Source organism: Moschus berezovskii, chromosome 20 (assembly GCF_049115385.1).
Source record: "Moschus berezovskii isolate FMDL1 chromosome 20, NW_MosBer_1.0, whole genome shotgun sequence".
Classification (NCBI taxonomy): domain Eukaryota; kingdom Metazoa; phylum Chordata; class Mammalia; order Artiodactyla; family Moschidae; genus Moschus; species Moschus berezovskii.
Window position 1 is genome coordinate 50,717,867 of NC_142479.1, and position 20,897 is coordinate 50,738,763.

General features: G+C 57.7%; 1 protein-coding gene across 3 annotated transcripts; it reads left to right on the forward strand.

The window, feature by feature from the left end:
• Nucleotides 1-1,609: 1,609 nt before the first annotated feature.
• Nucleotides 1,610-13,461, forward strand: OSBPL7 (oxysterol binding protein like 7). 3 transcript variants are annotated; one of them, XM_055407684.2, is made up of 23 exons: nt 1,610-1,763; nt 3,100-3,249; nt 3,350-3,475; nt 3,654-3,707; nt 4,283-4,396; nt 4,708-4,818; nt 4,913-5,030; nt 5,677-5,780; nt 6,109-6,201; nt 6,279-6,411; nt 6,502-6,596; nt 6,791-6,886; nt 7,508-7,645; nt 8,215-8,308; nt 8,976-9,208; nt 9,346-9,483; nt 10,263-10,326; nt 10,427-10,505; nt 11,334-11,478; nt 11,573-11,717; nt 11,804-11,930; nt 12,146-12,268; nt 12,457-13,461. In XM_055407684.2, the coding sequence occupies exons 2-23, from the start codon at nt 3,175-3,177 to the stop codon at nt 12,563-12,565; spliced, it is 2,514 nt and encodes an 837-aa protein (XP_055263659.2). In that variant the 5' UTR covers nt 1,610-1,763; nt 3,100-3,174; the 3' UTR covers nt 12,566-13,461. The 3 variants fall into 3 exon arrangements, 2 of the variants coding, with proteins under 2 accessions (XP_055263659.2, XP_088685148.1); XM_088829022.1 differs by having other exon boundaries at nt 1,635-1,763; nt 3,151-3,249; XR_016035525.1 differs by lacking the exon at nt 12,457-13,461 and having other exon boundaries at nt 1,631-1,763; nt 3,151-3,249; nt 11,848-11,930.
• Nucleotides 13,462-20,897: the final 7,436 nt, after the last annotated feature.

A 20,897-nucleotide genomic window follows, 5' to 3' on the forward strand; every position in this document is an offset into this window, starting at 1 on the left:
CTGTGTTTTGCTGTTTATAAGCTTATCCTCCCTGTGGACATATTCCCAGGGTCATCTCTGACTCACTTCGCTCCCTGGAACATCTCCCTTTTCCCATGTCCAAGCCCGCCACTTCCCTGTACCTGCTGCCACAAATGACACTGCTTACATGCTTGTCCATTTGAAGGCAGCCGCCCGCTTTACCAAGTAGCTGACATGTCTCAGGTGGTTCAAAACAAAAGAGCTGAGGAGGGGGGAACCAGGATTCTGTTTTAATGAAGGGGTCTGAAGGCTCTGAGTAGGAGGCCTCATCCAGGTCTCAGGGAACTGAAAGTTTCTCATGGAGGATGTTTAACTTGGAGCCCGCCCTTGTCCTTGATGGAAGCACGTTCCAGGCGGACACGGGTGATGCATGGAGGTGGCCATGGATCATTTCTGGGACTTGGAGCAGTGCCACAGCTTCCTCAGTCCTGGGCAGACGCTGCTCTGGCAGTGGCAATCTCCGGCAGCTTTTCCTTCCCTGGTCCAGGATCAGCTTCCCACCGTGCCCAGCTCTGTGCCCTTCGCCCAGGGATGCTCAATCAACATAAAGTAAATTAAAAGGCCCTTGAGGCTCCTGGGTGCCAGAGCTAGTCTGGCCAGTGCTGCTCAGTGCTCTCCCTGGCTCCAGAACAGTGCTAGGTGCTAGCAGCGCCCTCCTGGGGTGGCAGAAACAGTGCCAAGGTTCTGAATGAAACAGCATGCATCTTCTGAGAGATGTAAGACCCTGAAGGGTAAGCCAAGACCCAGGCGGTGACAGCTGGATGGGAAAGTGGCCCACATACTGGGAATCAAAGAACCTCAGACCATACCCTTCACCAGCTGGTGATGCCTGAGGCCACACCATTCAAAACCCACTTCTTTCTAGAAAGGGGCTGTACTGCACTTAAAGCTGTCAGTCCAGTTCACATCCACTTGAATAAATTCCAGACTTTTCAGCAAGAACAAGTTTTTAATTAGAATTGAGCAGCTGGACACTAGTAGAAGGGCAAAGGTGCTCAGAGAGGGAGGCTGAGCTAGCCCTTTACCAGCCAGCTGGTTACTGCCCTGGACCTGCTCCCGATCCAGACTTGGTAGGCCAGGGGTGGGTGGGGGTGTCCTACCACCCAGGTGTTTCCGGCCCCCATGTGTCCTGACCTGGTGGTGCATCACCCCCAGTGATAGCCTCTCTGTGGCCCTCTTAACCTTGACTGCCCTGCTGAATGTGCCCTTGGCACCATCAGCTGTGTCCCCTCGGGGCATCCCTCCCTTCCTGTCAACTTGATAGCTCTGCTGGCTCCAAATCTAGCCACCTACTTTCAATTGTAAAATGAGAAGCGAGGGTTAACAGCCTTGGGTACGAACGGGTCAAGGCCGTACTGGTATGAGTAAATTCTTTACCACTGCTGGCTTGAGGCCAGCAACTCCCCAGTACTCTGTGATCTATCTGGAGCTGTGCCCAAAGGGGACTCTGTCCTCACTCCCAAGCCTCCTGGGTGCTGGGGAGTCGGCTCAGCCCTGAGTCCTCCGGGGAGCAGGGGGGCAGAGCTGAGCGGCCGCCTGGAGCTCGGCAGGAGGAGGGGCCCAGGAGGGGGAGGTGAGGAGATCCGGCCAGAGGGGAGGCTCCGACGTCTCCTTCCTTCCTGGTTCCTGCCGCAGCTGCCGCCACTGCTCGGCTCAGAGCAGGGAGCAGGCGGCTCGGAGACCGTGACTCAGAAGCGGAGCGGTGCTTGGGCCAAGGAGCACTGGCGTCCATGGACCCTGGGGTAAGGGGGCTGCTCTGGCATCAGCTGACATTCCCTGAGAGGGCCTCCTCCCACCTGAAGCTGGCGGGTCACCGCTCCGGAGATGAGGGCGGGAATGGAGCTGGAAAGAGAGCATCCACCTGGCTCACCTCGACCTGCGCCCTCCGTGACAGAGCCTGCCCCACCACGCACAAGCAGTGAGGGGCCAGGATCCCACGGGGCCAGGAAGAGGGTACAGAGAGGTCCCGATACTGGAAGAGTTTGGGAACTTCCAACGGCTAAATGCAGGAGTTTCCCCCAGATCAGCCTCTCGTAGCGTAGCACGGACCCCACAGCCCTGACCTTCCCGCCACCCGCACCCCCCATATCCCTGTCCCTCCTGACCTCAGCTCCTCAGGTGCTTGCTGGCTCCATCGGAAGATGTGAGCTGTTTCCCCGGCCTCAGGCCAACCTTGCCCTCCAGTCCCCTCCCCCACCTCTCAGAGTCTCATGCATTATTGATCTCCCCGTGGAGTCAGGATGGCCAGGACTGGTGCCCAGGGCGCCTGTGGGCACGGCTGAGGGGAGAGTGTGGACCTCAGCATGTGTCTGCACCAGCCTGTCCCCAGCTCTCTCCAGGTGGATGGTGTTTCTCAGGAGCCCCAGGACTGGGATGGGAAAAAGGAGGTTGGGGGTGGCGGGGACCGAGGGTCCGAAGTGGGCATCCTAAGAGAATGATTGATGGGGGGCCCAGGGGGAATGGGGGCTGTCTCAGGGCTCAGTTTCTCCAGGCAGAACAATGGGAGCCTGTGAGCTAGAAGATACGGAGGCCAGTTGGTCAGGCAGCTAGGGGGCTCTGTATGGAGCTGGGGTCAAGGGTTGGGGGGTGCTCTGTAAAAGGTTGATGGCAGGGGTGCCTGCACTTCTGTGGTGGTGGTAGTGGGGTTCGGATCCTGAGGAAGGGGGGCTAGGGTGAGATCTTGCCTGCCCAGTCCCTGAATCCCTCTGTCCTATTTTGGAGCCTTTCCTTCACTGCCCGGCTCACCTCTGATTATCCCCAGGGAATCCTCCAGAGAAAGCACCCAGTGTGTCCTAGAGCCAGAGAATGTGTGTGTGCCTAAGGTGGGGCGGAGCGGACTTTTCGAGGTTTTCTCTTGGCACCGGCCTGCCTGCTGTGCACTCCACCTCTCTGGGCAGCGGCCGCAGCCGGAGGGTGTGGGCAGGGAGACCTGCCCAGAGTGGGGATGGGCTCGGGATGGGCTTGGCAGGTGAGCGGAAGATGTGCTAGGGCTCTCAAGACTCAGAGGGAGCAGGAGGGGGTGGAGGTGGGGAAGGTGACAGCCAAGTCTGTGCTAACAGTGTCTCTCTCTGCTTCAAGGGCCCCCTCAGGACAAGGTGACGTCCCTCCCCTTTTGCTCTCCGTCCACAGCAGGGAGTGGCCACTCCCTTCCCCATGGACTTCCAAGAGTGGGACCCTCCCTCCCTGGCCGAGAGCACTCAGTCTGCAAAGCCCAGCAGTGCCCAGCAGGTCTGAGGTTGGGAAGCGGGCGGGGGCAGAGGGCAGGGGGACAGACAGATGTGGTTGCCTCACCGCTCCCCGCTCCCCCACCCTTTGCCCTGGACTGCAGGCCACCGAGCTGTGGGAGGTGGTGGAGGAGCCTCGGGGCCGGCTGGGGGCAGAGGGTATCATGCCCGAGAGGCAGGAAGGCCACCTGCTCAAGAAGAGGAAGTGGCCTCTGAAGGGCTGGCACAAGGTAGGGTGGCAGGGCAGAGGGAGGGGCCAGATGCAGGGGCCGGAAGGGATGTGTGGGGCCGCTGGGCAGCGCAGGCTGTCTGTGTGTGAGGAGAAACTTCCGTGTGGTTGCTCTCCCCCACACCCTTTCCTCTCCATGCCCCCAACCCCGGTCCTGTTCCCTCTGGGCATCCTCACAGAGATACTTCGTGCTCGAGGATGGGATTCTTCACTACGCGACAACTCGGCAAGATGTGAGTTGGGGCCTCGGCTGCGGGTGTGATTGGTGGGGGCCCTGGGCAGGCGGGGGCTTCTGGAATCCCCCAGAGCAAGGCCCGAATCCCAGGTATGCCGTTTTCTGGTTGTGGAGTCTTGGGCAGGTTACTTCCCTGGGTCTCAACTCCTCACCCCTAAGGTGGAGAGAAGGTGATCACCCACTTGTAGAGTCCTTGGTGAGGGCTCTTGGGACAGATTAGTGCCCAAGACCGAGGGCCTTTATCATCCTTGTCCTCGTACCATGCTCAGGCAGGAACCAAAGGCCTAGACACCCAGGCTCTCTCCAGGAGGTTCACTGTCCTCAGCCCTGCCTGCGGACTCCTGAGGGTGGGAAGTGTTCCTCGCTCTGTGACTCCCTGGAGCTCTGGTTGTGGCGTGACACGGCAGGCTGTCCAGTGCACAGGAGGACGCCTGACATGTCCTGCTGACACTGTCACTTGAGCCTGAGGGTGAACCTGCTGCCTGACCTTTGAACCTAGCATGACCTCAAGGGGATGGTGGCCCCGGTGGCCTCAACTCATCTCCCTCTCCCTCTCTGGTCTCTCCATCCCAGATCACCAAGGGGAAGCTCCATGGCTCCATTGATGTCCGACTGTCAGTCATGTCCATCAACAAAAAGGCCCAGCGCATTGACCTTGACACTGAAGACAACATCTACCACCTCAAGGTGACATCCGTGGGAGGCAGGGGGTGGCTTGCCCGCCCAGCCTGGCAGAGGCACTGGGTCACTCAGGAGAGAGGGGCAAGGGCCGAGGGGCCACCTGAGTTTGACGAGAGGGGAGTTCCCACCATGTGCAAGAGCCAGCGGCAAACTGGCCCTGTTGGTTCTTCTGTGAACAGGCCCAGAGAGGGGCCTCTGCGCCATCCTAGTGCTGCAGGGAGAGATCCTGCCTGCTGGGGACCAGAGCCCCAACTTCTTGCCCCTAGAAAGCAATCCTTCCCTTCATGTGTCCCTCTCGTTCTCCAACACCTCTGCAGATCAAGTCCCAGGACCTGTTCCAGAGCTGGGTGGCCCAGCTACGTGCCCACCGCTCAGCCCAGCACCTGGATGTGCCCCGAAGCCTGCTGCCCAGCACCACCCACCGGAAGGTAAGATGGGCCCCGGGGCAGGACTCGGTCACGTGAGGATTCAGGCTGAGACTCAGAGAGGAGGCGCCTTCCTGACCTTTGACTCGCCCCACAGGTTCCCGGTGCCCAGCCTCCGGCAGCGGGTAGTGCCTTGGCTCTGCCAGGGGTTGGACCTCGGGAGAAGGTGTCCTCCTGGCTGAGGGACAGTGATGGGCTGGACCGCTGCTCTCATGGTGAGGGACCCCTGGCCCCGTGCCTCCATGGGGAGGGCCCTTGCTCTTGTATCTTGGTGGTGTCAGCAGTCACAAGGAGGAGAAACTGTGACCTCTTTTCCTGCTCTGGGAGCCCCCGTCTTGTGGGGGAGACAGCCTCTACCTCTAGGCTGATCAGGTCTTCTCAGGCCCTACCCCCAGAGTCTCAGGCTCACAGACATGGTGGGGCTCGTGCTCTAAGCACGTAGAGCTGGACACAGGGCTGGGACTCGTGACAAAGAAGATCCCGGATGCCACCACAGGGCGGGGTCCTGAGGAGTAGTGCCAGGGAACGGGTGTGCTCTGGCATCAGGTTCCTAGAGTTGGGGGCTGTGATGTTAGCCTGGGAGAGGGAAATGCAGAGCGAGTTGGGAGAGCAAGGGTGAGGGCCACTGGCCTGTGTGGAGGCAGCTGAGGTGAAGTGTGGTCTGGGGACAGAGCGCAGACTGGGGTGCGGGTGCTCCCTGGAGGCCAAACCTTAGGGTGGGAGCTGGGGGTGGCTGTGGGCTCGTGAGCAGGATAGGGGAGGCACTGTCGGGACTCCCCAGGCTGCTGGTGAAGTCTTTGGAGGAGGGAAGGAAGCCAGCCAGTGTTGGGAGAGGGCCTTCCTCATCCATCCTTCCCACAGAGCTCTCAGAGTGTCAGGGCAAGCTCCAGGAACTACACAGACTCCTCCAGAGCCTGGAGTCCCTGCACCGGATTCCCTCGGCCCCTGTCATCCCCACACACCAGGTGAGGTCCAGACGGAGACAGAGGCCTGCCCAGGGCTCTCTCCCCTCTTGCCGTATTAATCTCCACCACCTCCCCAGACAGGTCCCCTGTCCCCCTTACATGCCGCCATTTCCTGGAGAGCCACCGTCTCCCAGTTGCCCCTCCCCACCGTGTCCAGGCCGCCTCCGGGCTGTCTCTCTGCCCCTTTGGAGCGACCCCTTCCCCCTGTGCCCAGGCAGCTGCCAGGCTGTCGGTCTTCTGCCTCTTCCTCCATGGCCGTCCGCCTGTCTCTTGGCTTTGGGGGTCTTCTCCACCCTGAGACCAAAACTCACCCACGTCGACTTTCCAGGCCTCGGTGACGGCGGAGAGACCCAAGAAGGGGAAGCGGACCAGCCGCATGTGGTGCACCCAGAGCTTCGCCAAGGACGACTCCATCGGGCGGGTGAGGTGGCCCCTGAGACGCTGGGCGGGAGGCGCTGAAGGAGGCTGGGCCCTTCCACCCTTCCCCTTCACCCACAGGTGGGTCGTCTCCATGGCTCAGTTCCCAACCTGTCTCGCTACCTGGAGTCCCGAGACCCCTCGGGCCCCCGAGGGCTGCCGCCCCCAGACTATGCCCACTTGCAGCGCAGCTTCTGGGCCCTGGCCCAGAAGGGTAAGTGTGAGCTGGAGGGGTGGCTGGGAGCAGGTCGGGGGAGGGCGAGGGAGAGGAAGGGAGGCTGATGGCCGGCCCTGCCCCCCATAGTGCACAGCTCGCTCAGCAGCGTCCTGGCCGCTCTCACTGCTGAATGGGACCGACTGAGGGACCTGCACCAGAGTTCGGAGCCATCCAGGCTGGGGGTGAGCCTGGGGACAGGGCGGTCAGTGGGAGGAGCGGCCTGAAGATGGCAGGCCTGGGCAGGCCTGGGGGTGGTCGCAGGGCTGGACCGGGAAGGGGGTTGGCTGAGGCAGGCCCTGCCTGACAGGCCTTCAGTGTGTGTGGGGGGCTCCCCCCATCCCTGTCCTGTACCTGCAGCCTCACTCTCTCCCCGCAGGTCTCTGAGACCTCGGCCGGCCCGAGGCGCCTCCACTCATTGTCTGTCTCCTCCGACACCACTGCAGACTCCTTCAGCTCCCTCAATCCCGAGGAGGTGGGAGCTGGGTGGGCGGTGGGGCCCTCCTTTCTCGGCAGGAGTGAAGGCAGGGTTCGCTTTCACAACTCCAGCCCCTTTCACAGAACACAGGCAGCAGCCATATCCGGATCATTTCTTAATAATGTGTAGAGCACTTTTAAGTCAGGATCTCATGAGGAAGCCGATTCTTACCCTCAAGATCACAGATAAGGAAACTGAGCCTTAAAGGATCTAATGATGGACCCAGGCTCCTGTACTATATGGGTTTGAATTTGGCTGTACTGCATGCTGGCCTCATGACCCTGAGTCTCCTAATCTACAGAGTGGGGGTGATAGTCCCTAATCTACATGTCGGGATTGAGTTGATACATGCCAAGGGCGTGGAGCTGGGCTCGAGTCAGTGCCGGGAAATGCAGGCAGTTATTGTGGAACCCGCGACTCCTCACTCCCAGGCCAGGATCTTTCCCCAGACCTCGTACCGCATGATGCTCACTCCCCGTCACATCTCCTCCTGCTCTGCACGGCTCAGACAGTAAAAGTCCCCAGTCACACTTCCTCTCGAGGGAACTGTCAGGCCAGGGGAGCCCGGCCCGACTCTCCTGGCTGGGCCTCAGGCCGACACCAGTCTTGCTCCCACAGCAAGAAGCTCTGTACTTGAAGGGGCGAGAGCTGACCCCCCAGCTGTCCCAGAGCAGCGTCCTATCCCTTGCTGACTCCCACACAGAGTTCTTTGATGCCTGTGAGGTTCTCCTCTCTGCCAGCTCTTCTGAGAATGAGGTGAGGGAAGGGGGAAGTTGCCTGTGAGAGGGGAGGGACCCTGGGAAGAGAGGGCTGGGGTTCCGGGAGACTAAATCAGTAGGTCCCCAGGCCCTTTCTAATCAGCTCAGCCGCTCTCTCTGGGAACATGGTCAGACCTGCTGGGTTTGTGTGGCCCTGTTACAAAGCTCTGCTGAGGACCCTTCTTCCAGTTTGATGTCCTCTATCTTCCTGGGTTCTCCTGAAACTACTGCCTCAGCTCTACCCCCAGTCATCTTTCTGTGACCCCATTTCAGCCTCTGCACTCCCTTGACCCTTGCCTTCCCAACCCTGGATCCCAGGAATCCCTTACTTCCCTCCCTTCATGCCCACCAGGTCCCTGAGCTGGGGGCCCTCTCCCTCCCAATGGGGCAGGGCACACCATGACACCAGGCCTCCTGGGGCAGTGTCTTAGGGTTCAGGCCCCCCATATATGTTCTCTTCCCCTTCCCACCAAAGGGCTAGCTGGGCAGATTCTCACCAGGCCCTGGGTACTGCCCAGCTGCCCGGGGAGGCCTATTCTGCCCGGCCTGTCATCTGTCCTGGCCCAGGGCTCGGAGGAGGAGGAATCGTGCACCAGTGAAGTCACCACCAGCTTGTCCGAGGAGGTGCTGGATCTCCGGGGAGCCGAGCGCTGTCCGAAAGGTGCCCACCGGGCGAGCAGGAGGGAGGGCTGGAGGTGGGCCCAGAAACGGAGTGTGTCTGGGCCCAGGCCCCTTGGGAAGTTGTCCCATGTAGGACTGGTGGGCTGATGGCTTTGGATGTTGACTCCAAGGTGACTTTGGAAGTGAGGAAGGCTCAGCTATGGGCTGGCTTCCAGCGGTGGCTCTGGGGGGTGGGGCTGGCTCAGCTTGGGGCCGGCCTCCATGCTGGGCTTCTGAGCAGGCTCATGTGGGCCTCAGTGAGGCAGAAGAGCCCACTTTGCCACCTTTGATTATAGCAGCATGGCTTTATAGTGTCATTTTACTCCTCAGAGCCTGTTTCCTTGTCTATACAATGGGCTGGATAATCTACATCCTGACCTTGGATTCTGTGTATGAAAGGGAGTAGAAGCCAAGGATGGGACTCAAGAAGGGATTCTGGGGTACAGGGTTTCCGTTTCCAACAGTGGGATGCGTCCTCTGGTTCTTAGCCCTGTGCCCACGTAAATCCCCGGAGCTCATCAAGAATTAGCCCCCAGCCACCTGCCCCAGCTTCTTGTAGTGAGTTGAGCCTGGAGCCTGGGAGTGAGCACACCTCGTGGGGCTACAGGAGCCTAGGAGGGGCCTTGATGTGGCGTGCAGCGGAGAGGGACAGGCGGGTTGTGTTCCAGGAGGAGCCGTGGGGCCGCCCCGCCGCCGATGCCTGCCGGCCGCCAGTGGGCCCGGCACTGACGTGAGCTTGTGGAACATCCTGCGGAACAACATTGGCAAGGACCTGTCCAAGGTGTCAATGCCAGTGCAGCTCAACGAGCCGCTCAACACCCTGCAGCGGCTCTGCGAGGAGCTGGAGTACAGCAGCCTCTTAGACCGGGCCAGCCGCACCGCCGACCCCTGCGAGCGCATGGTACACCGGCCCCAGCCCCAACCCTGCTCCAGCTGCTGCCACCTCCCACGACCCCATCTCCCAGCCCCCGTGCTGGCCCGGGTTGGGTGGCTGTGGGGTAGCATCTCCTTTGATCCCCTGGTGCTCCGCCCCTGCAGGTGTACATTGCAGCCTTTGCGGTGTCTGCCTACTCCTCCACGTACCACCGGGCGGGCTGCAAACCCTTCAACCCTGTCCTGGGGGAGACCTATGAGTGTGAGCGCCCTGACCGAGGCTTCCGCTTCATCAGTGAGCAGGTGCAGGCCAGGAAGAAGAGGGCTGTTGGGGGAGCCGTGTGGATGAGGCCAGGGAGGATCCAGGCTTCAAGGGGCCAGGGCAGGGGTGAGAACACCCCGCAGATGGGCAGTCAGGAAAGGAGGTCCCCACTCCTTGAGGAGATAGACTTGAAACACCTGCATCGTCTTCTGGGTTGAGGAAGCTCATAGAAGGTTATTCAGCTCTAGTGAATGATCTTGAGCTCAGTCTTGAAGGATGGATTGGAGTTGGCCAAGTGTGCAAGGAGGTGGGAGACCAGGCTGTTCCAGGCAGTGTAAAGGAATGGATGGAGCACGTTTGGAAAGAGTTAGAGACAAGCCTGGAAGACAAGGCAGGACCAAACCTTGAGAAGCCCTGTGGGTGAAGATAAGGAACAGTTGATTGGTTGATTGGTTGGTTTTTAAATCCTGAAGGCCACAGGGAGTTATGGGAGGGTTTTAAGCAGTAGAGTGACATTCTTAGAATTGCACTTTGTAGAGAACACTCAGGCAGTGGTGGGCGCCAGGGGATGGGGAGAGGCAAGGAGAGCCCTGGAGGGGAGTGAGCGAGAAGGGAGAAATTTGGAGCTTGTGGGAAAGGAGAGGATGATGGAAATTGGGTGGTGGCCAAGGATGACAGGGACAAGAGACCTGGAACTGGCTGGTCTTCTGGTTCGCAGGGGAACTGGGGGTGAAAGTGAGGGGTGTTGGGGGCCTGGGGTCAGGAGCAAGACCCCACGGTCCTCAGGCGCAGCCTCCCGAGAACTTCTTTGCTTCTCAAGGTCTCCCACCACCCCCCCATCTCAGCGTGCCATGCAGAATCTGAGAACTTCATCTTCTGGCAAGGTGAAAGTTGGAGCTGGGAGTGAAGGGCAGATGGGGAGGGGCTGGAACACCCTCTGGTCTTACCTCTGCTGTCTCTCTCCCTCCCCCAACCCAACTCCAGACATGAAGTGGAAGAACAAGTTCTGGGGCAAATCCCTGGAGATTGTGCCTGTTGGGACGGTCAACGTGAGCCTGCCCAGGTGAGTGTTCCTAAGTGCTGGGCAGCCGGGCCCAGCCCACAGGCCACACTCCAGGCTGGGCTGGGGAGGCCGCCTGAAGCTACTTGGGGTGGGGCAGTGTCTGTACACTTCACACCCGTGTTTACAGCAGTAAAGAAAGGGGAGAGTCTTAGAGCTGGAAGAGCTCATCAAGGCCATCTGACCAAGAGGCTTTCAGTTTTTGACTGTGGCTCACAGTAAGGAATGCATCTGAGACTTGAAGCGAGTGTACTGTAACACACATGCACACACACAGAAACCTAAAGTAGTTTTAGGACAAGTCACAATCTGTATTTGAAGCACCCTCATCTAGCTCACGTTACAGGTGGGGAACTGCAACCAGAGGCCAGTACGAGGGGTGCAGGAGACCCTGGGCTTCAGGGTCCAGAGTCCTGGGTGGGAGTCTTACTTCTGCCACTTAACAGTTAGCTATGCAGCAGCAAAAATACTTGAGTCTGCTCGTCTATAAAATAAGAGTAATAAGTAATAGCCAGCAGAAGTAGGTAGTGAACAGGCTGTTGTATATGATCAGCCCACCATGGTCCCCTTCACTCCCATGACTTAGGCACTTAGGAGCTTTCTCAGCAAATGGAGATGTGTTAGCTGAGTACTCTCTGGGAAGGCCGCTCTACTTAATAAATATGTCATCCTTCATGGAAGGGCCACGAGCTGGAACCAGGACGCCGGGGTTCCTTCCCCAGACCCACGTGACCGGCTCCGATGAGAGAGACATTCCCCGGGTCAGGGTAGCACTTGTTCCCCAGGGCCAGCCAGCTGCCCCTCACCCGCCCTGCTCTCTCTCTGTCTCAGGTTTGGAGACCACTTTGAGTGGAATAAGGTGACCTCCTGCATTCACAACATCCTCAGTGGCCAGCGCTGGATCGAGCACTACGGGGAGGTGCTCATCCGGAACACGCAGGACAGCTCCTGCCACTGCAAGCTCACCTTCTGCAAGGTGGGCGGCCCCTTGCCCCCACTCTCCGCCCCAGTAACCCCTCCAGGAGGGGAGGGGACCTCTTCCTAAGCCCCCTGCTGCACCCCCACCCCAGGCCAAGTACTGGAGCTCCAACATCCATGAGGTACAGGGGGCCGTGTTCAGCCGGAGTGGCCGTGTCCTCCACCGACTCTTTGGAAAGTGGCATGAGGGGCTGTACCGTGGACCCACGCCGGGTGGTCAGTGCATCTGGAAGCCCAGTAAGTGGGGTGCTCGGGGTGGGCTGGGCAGGAGTGAGGGCAGCTGCGCACAGTCCACCTGCCCCAGCCCCCTGCCTTCCCCCTAGACTCAATGCCCCCAAACTATGAGCGAAACTTCGGCTTCACTCAGTTTGCCTTGGAGCTGAATGAGCTGACCGCAGAGCTGAAACGGTCCCTGCCTTCCACGGACACGCGGCTCCGGCCAGACCAGAGGTCAGTGTCAGGCGGGAGCCACTCTGGAAGCACCGGGCTTCTCCCTCCCCATGGGGGTTTCTGAACAGACCTGGGACTGTATCTTTCCTTCTTGGTGTTGCCTCAGGGAGATGGGACCTGTCTGGGGGCAGAACTGGGCAGGGACAGAAGCCTTGGATTGATTTGGGGGCCCCTGAGGGTGGGGCAGTTCCACTGACGGCAGTCTGGGTGCCCAGGTACCTGGAGGAGGGGAACATACAGGCGGCCGAGGCCCAGAAGAGAAGGATCGAGCAGCTTCAGCGAGACAGGCGCAAAGTGATGGAGGAGAACAACATTGTCCACCAGGCTCGCTTCTTCAGGTGCCTCCCCGCCCCCCTCTGCCACCACCCCCTTGCTGCTCTGCCTTTCTCTGAACTCAGGGCCACCCCCTCCCCACTAGTCCCTTGCTGCTTTGAGTGGGGCCCGTAGTGTGAGGCAGCATCTTGGGACCGGCCTCAGTGCTGGGTGTTCACCCCTTTCCTTTCCTTCCCCGGCCCCTTTCCTCCAGGCGGCAGACGGACAGCAGCGGGAAGGAGTGGTGGGTGACTAACAACACGTACTGGCGGCTGCGGGCCGAGCCGGGCTACGGGAACTTGGACGGGGCCGTGCTCTGGTAGCCCAGGCCCCGGGGGCAGGAGGCCTCGGTTCCTCCCTCCTGCCCCCACGGACACATGGAGAGCCTGGGAGGCCAGGCTCTCCCACTCGCTGCCCTGGAGACCGAAGGGGCAGCCCTGGCTCTGGCCCTCTCCCCTCTGCCGGCCAGAGGGGCTTCATCTCAGCCCATCACCCACCCCTTGTTTGGGGTGGGAAGCAGGATTCGTGCTTCCCCAGTCTTGTTGCCCTAAGACAACCGGCATGTAAGAGCCTCCTTGCTCTGTCATCCCCCTTCCTTCCCTCCCTGGGGTACCTGGGGGAGTCTCCAGGCCCTCCAAGATCTTCCCCATTTCAGTGCCTTCCTAGGACACAGGGGACCCCTTGATGCTCCCCAGGCTTCCTCGGCCCAGGACTCCGGCCCCAGCTGTGAGGCTGTGAGGTTGGAGTAAGTGAAGGAGAGGGGATGGCCTTTTCTCCCACCCCTGTCCCTCCCATGCCCCATCTCCAGAATCTTCTCTCCATGCCCTGGCCCAGGGGGGCTCCCTTTGCTTGGCCCTGGCAGTCTCTCCCATCCTCCCGGATCCCCTTCTCCCAAACCACAAAAATGCCTGCAGCCGGCAGCTCCTTCATCCCTGGTCCTCAAGTGGTTTCCTTCAGTCTCAGCTCAGCGGATCCCCCCAGAGCAGGCAGGGCAGGCAGGGTACCTGGCCTCTGACTCACCAGGAGTGAGTGAGCACATGTGAGCATCTGTGTAGAAGTGTGTGTGTGTGTCTGTGTCTGTGTACTGCTTGCGGGCAAGCAGGATTCCTCATGTAGGCCGGACATCCTGCTGCTGTTGCTGCTCATCTTACCAGTCTGCCTCTGATAAAGGTGAATTGCTATGACATTCCAAGCTCCAATAAAGACTGTCTCAAACTTTGGCCTGTGAGCATTCCTTTAAAAACACGTGTGCTCAAGCTCAGGTTTTCCTCGAGGCTCAACTGGTAAAAAAAACCTACCTGCTAATGCAGGAGGCACAAGAGACTTGGGTTTAGTCCCTCGGTGGGGAAGATCCCCTGGAGAAGGAAATGGCAACCCACTCCAGTGTTCTTGCCTGGAGAATTTTGTGGACGGAGGAGCCTGGAGCCATAGTCCATGGGGTCACAAAGAGATGACCGAGCAGGCAGTAGGCAGACAGGCTCAAGCTCAGTGGAAGTCCATAGCTCCCCACTCACCGGGCTAAAGGCCCACTGTCATCTCTCTCCCTAATCCTCACCTTGATTGCACCTCAGTGGCTCTCAGCTCTGGCCCCTTCCCCAGTGATACCCGGCTTAGACTGGGCCCTCATCAACTTTCACCTGGACTATTGCAGTATCCTCCAAGTATTCTTGCCTGGGAAAATCCCATGGACTGAGGAGCCTGGTAACGTCACTCCAAATCTTTGTTGTGACGAGACAAAGAATCGTGGAGCATACACTCACGTGACAGTAGGCTACAATCCACGGGGTCGCAAGGAGTCGGACAGAACTGAGCAACTTCACTTTCTTTCACTTTCAGAGCCTCCAATCACTTCCATTTTAATGCTGGCTTTCCGGCCGATATTTTAAAAGAGAAATAAATTTCAAACACATCCATTGCTTCTGAGTGCCTCAGGGAAAACCCAGACTCTTCAACCAGGCAGAAACCTGGGTGGCCCCTGGGCCCCACCCCCGCATCCTTGGTCAGGTCTGTGCTCACCGTCTCACTCCCTCAGTGACTTTTCAAGGAAAGGGTGCGGGGAGGGGAGGGACTGGAAGGCGTGGGAGAACAGCGCAAGCTGCATTTCTCCGCCCCAACCCCCACCACCTCCCAAGTTCAAACCCCAGCCCTGTTACTCCAGAGTTGTCCTGACCTTGACCAAGCGCTTCACCTTTCTGTTCAGAGACTCCGTTCCCTCATTTGGCTTCCTTTGTGTCTTAAAGGAGAACGTGTGTCCAGGCTCCTGATTTCATTAGTGGTCTCCTAGCCCCTCAGCCCACCCTACTGCCCCCACAGGCTCTGCTCTGGTGTGAGGGGTGTCCCAAGAGGAGGTCATGCTTTCTCAGGGGAGCAGCAAGAACAGCAGGGGTTCCCTGAGCTAAAACAGCCCTTCTAGTGCTAGTCCCTTTCTTCTTCCCTCGCCTCCAGCCCCACCCCCACCCGGCCCACCGCCACCCCTGGGGGTGTGTGGTCCACATTTCCACAGTTTATTTACAGAAGGTGCTAAAAGGAACACGTTTGTCCTGACATGCACCAGAAATAACCTCAACCCATTCCAGAAAAAGCCAAAGCCTGCACACATTCAGGATCTTTTTAAAACAAGGTGTGCTCTCTTCCCGACCCTTTCTACCCAGAGTCATACACAGGCTGACCGACCAGCCTGTGTTCAACTCCCACATGTTTTAAGAACTAGAGTTTCAAACAGACCGAATTCCAAAGGTATTTTTCTAACGGAGACAGGAGACTAGGCGCAACTCCTCTGCCCACAGGAACCAGGTCATCTGTGGCTTTTGCCATGGAGACCAGTATCCTCTATCCTCCCCGGTGCCAGCTCAGCGGCGGGAGGGAAGGTGCTCAGGCTGGTTTTGGTCCTGCTGTGGCATTCCTGCTGGAGGGCCCTTGTCTCTCAGAAGCCCTCCCCACCCAGCCAGGGCCTGGTGCGCAGCTGCTGATGGGGGCGCTCAGGCCAGGCTGAGGGGAGGCCCAGATTTCTGACTGCAGGCTGCGCTCTGTGGACAGTGTGGAGGGGAGGAAGCAACTGTGGGTACAGAGGGTGCTGGCCACCTTCCGGGCTCCAGGAAGACAGGCATGGAGGGTGCTCGAGTCTGCTCTGAGGAAGGAAGGCCAGGCCCCCTTTCAAGCCCTCTCCATTTAGTCTGAGGATGGATGCATAGGAGGACTGCTCCCTGTGGGCCTCAGGGCAGCCCAGCCCAGACCCCAGGTCTTGCTCAGAGGATGCGGCAGTCCCTGGCAGAGGGGAGGATGTGGGCTCAATGGCCCATATTTTGACTCAACTTGGGAAAGAGGAAAGGTGGGACACACCAGTTTGTAAAGCCAGGGGCCTGTTTTCCCAGATGAGATCAGAGCTTGAACAGCAGAGGAAAACCAGGGCCCGAGGATGGTGGCAGAGGGTGAGGGAGGCACGCAAGAGCTGTCAGTCTTCAGCTCACCTGCCGTGGACCCTCCAACCCCAAATCGCTCCACCTAGAGAGATTCAAGTTGTCTTTTAAAACTTAACGACTGAAGAAGCCACCCGCGCGCCCACCCAGAAGAGTGAATAAGAATTGTCCAGTGGAAAGTGTGTTTCGGACCAGAGGGCTGATGTGAATTGATACGCTCCCATTCTCTATTTGTTGAAGTTGGTAGAATTTAAGTACAAACTCATGTCCCAGCATTTTGTCTCTTTTTTTTAGTTGACATTTTGCATTTTTTTTTAATGTAAAACTTCAACTGCTGTCCAAACGAGTTGAAATCAAGTTATCAGTTATCTTGGTTTTTATAGATATAGATGAAATTTGTAAATAAAAGTTGCAATTCAGTGGTTTAATCTTTGAAAAAAAGAAAACAGCATAACAACTGAGTTGCTGTTGGGGATACCCAGGTAGCAAGGGGCAAAAAAAAAAGGCCAGAAACACTTAAAACTTGCCCCCAGGCCCCATTCCCTGGATCTTCTGAATAAAGGGTGGTTTGGGGTGGGTGTGTGTTTGTAGTGAACCGCAGAGGGGAGGGAGTGCTGAACCAGGGTTAGGCCAGGAGCCTGCGTCAAAGGTAAATGTAGTCGAACTTTAAAGTGGTGAAAACAGATTTTCCTCACTGACTACCAACAGGAGTGGAAAGAGCTGGGCTCCGTTCTCATCTGTGCAGAGGACCCTGGGCGGTTAAGGGCAGCATGAAGGAGTGGGGAAGGGCAGTGGGGTCTCAAGCAGCTTCAGAGAAGAGAAAACTACAGTGTTAGGAGAGTCAGTGCGCTGAGGCCAGGGTGCCCACGAGCGGCCACTATCTCAGGAGTCTGTCCTTCGAGAGAGACCAGGAGACACGGCCTCTGTCCTTCCTGATGAGTGACATCGAGAAGTGGCGTTCAGGTTCTTGTGAAAAACACTCTCATTGGAGGAGGAGGGACAGAGGAAGGAATCACAGTGACAAGCCCTGTTGAGTAAATGCTCTAAGAAAGGGAGGTCAGGGGCCTGGGTCAGGTGTTGGCTAGAAAAAGCAGTGAATTCTGCTGGCAGCATTGAGCTTTCCCCGGCAGGCATCCTGAGGGGGACTGGGGTCACCCTAGGGACGCAGGGCCTGGGTTTGATCGTCTCCTAGTGCAGGTGTTTGGGTGGAGTCGTTATGTGCTGATGTGTAGCTCTCTGGGGGCACTTCCTATTCCCTTCTGGAGAACAGAGTGTGGATCTGATCACCTCAAGCTGGAGGCACCCCTTCCTTGCTCCCTGATATCATGTGGCCCACGTGGCCATGAGAGGGGCTTTCCCACCTGCTCCATGGCTGGGAGAAGGAACGCCACATTGGTGGTGGTGGGGATGCCCTCAGGGTCTGACTGACGCCCACTCAGGATGCAAAGGTCCTGGTGCCTGACTCCAAGTCCGCTGGTTTCAGTCTGTCCCCAAAAGGGTACACGCTCTCCTGTCCTCAGTGCTCTCATTCTAGTTCCATTCTCCACAAGCACATTTCCTGGGATCCTTTTTAGGGAAAGTTCAGGGAGCTGGTCATTAGTTTAATGATACTCCCCTTCCTGGAAAGGACCCACTGATCAACTGACTCTCCCCTTCAGAGACCACCTGGTTCCAGCATGGGCAGAGGAGGAGATGGGGCTTAGCACTCTCCCCACTGGGGCCAACTCTGTGCCCCTTAAGTGATCAGGGAGGGCAGAGGAGCTTCACAGGGACCCTCACAGGCTGGCCTGAGCTGAGTCTTGCTTACCTCTTCCTCATTCAGACTCTTCACCTGGCCAACTAACCTAAAAGTTCAGGGACTGATCCACCCTGCTTCTTGCCATCCTCCCCTCACCTGCTCTCTAAGAGCCCATGTAGAGAGGGATTATTGAGAGCTCTCAAGATCCCCACTACAACTGGGTCAGCTCGGCATGGGGCTCGGGGCAGGGTGCCCCTGGGGGCTGAGAGAATCTTGGCGGTGAAAGTTGGAGCTAATGAGACTATCCATGTCTCATGAACATATGTCATCATGTAGTACAAAATATTCAGGTTGCTGGAAGATGCTTTCGGGACCTAACGTATTTGGAGAGGTGCTTTCCTATGGATAAATCTAGACTGTTGGGACCATGCCCCATGATGCCAGGATGCTGGGGATGCTGGGCCTTGCTGGTTCCTAATAGGAGAGGCCTCTCAGAATGATGGGTGTGTTGGACTATGGCAGAGGCCGTAGATGGAAGAAGAAATTGGAAGGGTCTGGACAGGAGCTAGAAGGAGAAAATGCAAAGAGCTGGCCTCAGAGTCCCTGTATCCAGGATGGAGGCGGTGAGATGCTTCAAGCATCCTCTAGAGGGCGAATGGGTGTCTTGAAAGGACCGATTCAGGCACATCCTGAGTAGCTGGCTGCACCCACTGTTGGCTCAGAGTATCAGACCTCTACAATTTTCAGTGGCTGGCGCCCAGCTCACAGCACAGACACCATTTATCAGCAGTGCCCTCAACCCCCGTCCACCTTCACTGTTTTTTCTTTTCAAATATTTATTTATTTGGCTGCATCAGGTCTTAGTTATTGCATGTGAACTCTTAGTTGTGGCATATGGGATCTAGTTCCCTGAACAGGGATGAAACCCGAGCCCCCTGCATTAGGAGCACAGTCTTAGCCACTGGACCACCAGGGACTAAGTGAAGTCCCCTCCTTTATTCTTCAGAAAACACTCACTGGGCCAGGAAACCCCCTTTCCTGGGAAACCCAAGTGTCCCCAACCATACCCAGAAACTGCCCTGGAGGTCTGGGGGCATGTGGCCAAACCCCGCTTGCTGGTGCCTCCTCACTGTTAGACAACTGTCCCAGGGGCTGTTTTAAGACAACCCCCCCACACAGAGCCCTTAAAAGAGAATTTGCCCCTAAGCTTCCACTAAGTTTCTATTAACACCTTTCCTGCTTCTGTAGCCCTTAGATCCATCACATACTGGGGCAGGAAACTGAATTAGTCAGGTCCCCTAACTGTGAACTTCCAAAGAGAAAGGCAGGTAGAAGGCAGAGTAGGAAGCGGGCCACCCTTCAGTCCAGACAAGAGGTGCCCCTGCCAGCGCCCTCAGCTTTGAAAGGTCTGGTCCTGGCTTTCCTCTGACAGCGCCCCTCCCACGGGGAAAGGGGTCTGTAAGGTGGACGGAATTCCTGACCAACTGGCTTCTAGACCACAGCGCAGGGATCTTTCCCAGGCACACCGTGTCCAGGGTGAACTGCCTGCCAGCATGAGCAGTTCCAACCCATGACAGAAATGGGGGTCTGCCACTGGCCTAGTGCCAGGTCTCCCCTCATTGGTAAGGGACTTGGAGGAGTCTGGAAATTCTAAATTGGAACCTGACCTTTCAGGTCATAATGAAGTTACATTTTGTCAAGTTTGGACAATAGATCATATTTTCTTTGTTAGCTTGGTTTACAGTATTTAATACATGAGGGGTTCCCACGTGGTGCTAGTGGAAAAGAACAAACTGGCCAATGCAGGAGATGCAGGTTCGATTCCTGGGTTGGGAAGATCCCCTGGAGAAGGGCATGGCAACATACTCCAGTATTCTTGCCCGGAGAATCCCATAGATAGAGGATCCCTGGTGGGCTACAGCCCATAGGGTTCACAAAGAGTCAGACATGACTGAAGCAACTTAGTACACATGCATATCGGCCTGCATTTGTACTCCTGTCCTGGGCCTGGGAAGACTCTTTGTGTTGTGCTTCTCAAGGGTGTGTGCATGGTGTGTGTGTGGGAGCGGTGTGGGGTGTCAAGGAGTGTCATTATGCCTCCTGGGAAGGATGAGATTGGGGATGAGAAGGAAGCTAGGCCAGTGCCACTTTAGCAGAGAAGTCTTGGCTGCTGTGGGAAGTCCTCTGGCCTAGGACCCTGGACAGAGCTAGAGAAGAGGCCTCCCCATCTCTACCAGCAATACTAGCAAGAGAGGCCCAGGGCAGCCTTTCTCCTCCAAGCTAGGTCATCAGAAACCAGCACACTCCCCTTCCACTACCTTCAAGGCATAGAGGGCAGGTGAGAACCCTGAACTTAGAACCAGGAGATCTAAGTTCTGGCTCTGGCTCTGCCATTTCTGCCCTTCTCCAATTCTTCTGTAGAGTGGATATTGGAGAGTCCCTGGTGGCTCAGTCTGTAAAGCATCTGCCCACAATGCAGGAAACCTGGGTTTGACCCCTGGCCTGGGACGATCCCCTGGAGAAGGAAATGGCAACCCACTCCAATATCCTTGCCTGGGAAATCCCATGGACAGAGGAGCCTGGTGGGCTACAGTCAATGGGGCCTCAAGAGTCAGACAGGACTTAGCAACTAAACCACCACCAGGGTGGGTATAATGATAATGGGCCAGTTTCTCTCCTTTTCAAAAGAGATTGTGGGACCCAGCGTTCTCTAAGCAGTGGGACTCGGGACAAGGGTGGCTTCAGATGACCTTGACCAGAGTCACCACTAGCTCTGCTGCCTTCTAGTGCAGTACAAGACCTCCTGAGAAAGAAGGAAGCAGAGGTCAAGTGCGGGCACGCAGACACCAGTCGATGCCTTAAGTTTCGCAATACTTTTGTCAAGAAAAGAAGGATACAGAGCATCTTCCCCAAAAGATGTGAGCTTCAAGCATTGGTGGAGGGTGAAGGGTGACACCCCCGACTCTGTGGGCCCCTCACCATCAGTCCCTGAGACAGAAAACAGCACCCCTGTGTCTGTTAGCCTGACCCTCCTCCCAAATGAAGGAGCCTCAGACTGTGAGGAGCCCCTGACCCATCTGCATCAAACACTCCAGGCTAAAGTGGTCAGAAAGTCCTGAAAGGGCAACACGTCCGAGGCTGATGAAGATGAAGGTTAAGGGGGCAGAAATGGGCACCTGCCCCAGGCATCACCTTCACTTTAACCTTCATCTTCACCTGTGGCACCGATACAGGGTGGCCGGGGTGGGAGGTGGTCCCGGCGCGTGTGGACACCCAGATCCAGATTCGCAGTAGCCCTGGGGGCCAGAGCCGTGCAGCCCGGGTGCAGCTGGCCCCGTGGCCGCGGGGTGGAGCCCGAGGACCGCAGACGCCCGATCTAGGGCGCCAGCCAGGCGGGAGGGAGCGGCGCGCCGAGTCCTCAGTCGCCTCTGCGTTTCCCCAGGAGCTGCGCGGCTTGGGGTGCGGGGAAGACCCGGAGACCGCAGAACGGCTGGAGTCTCC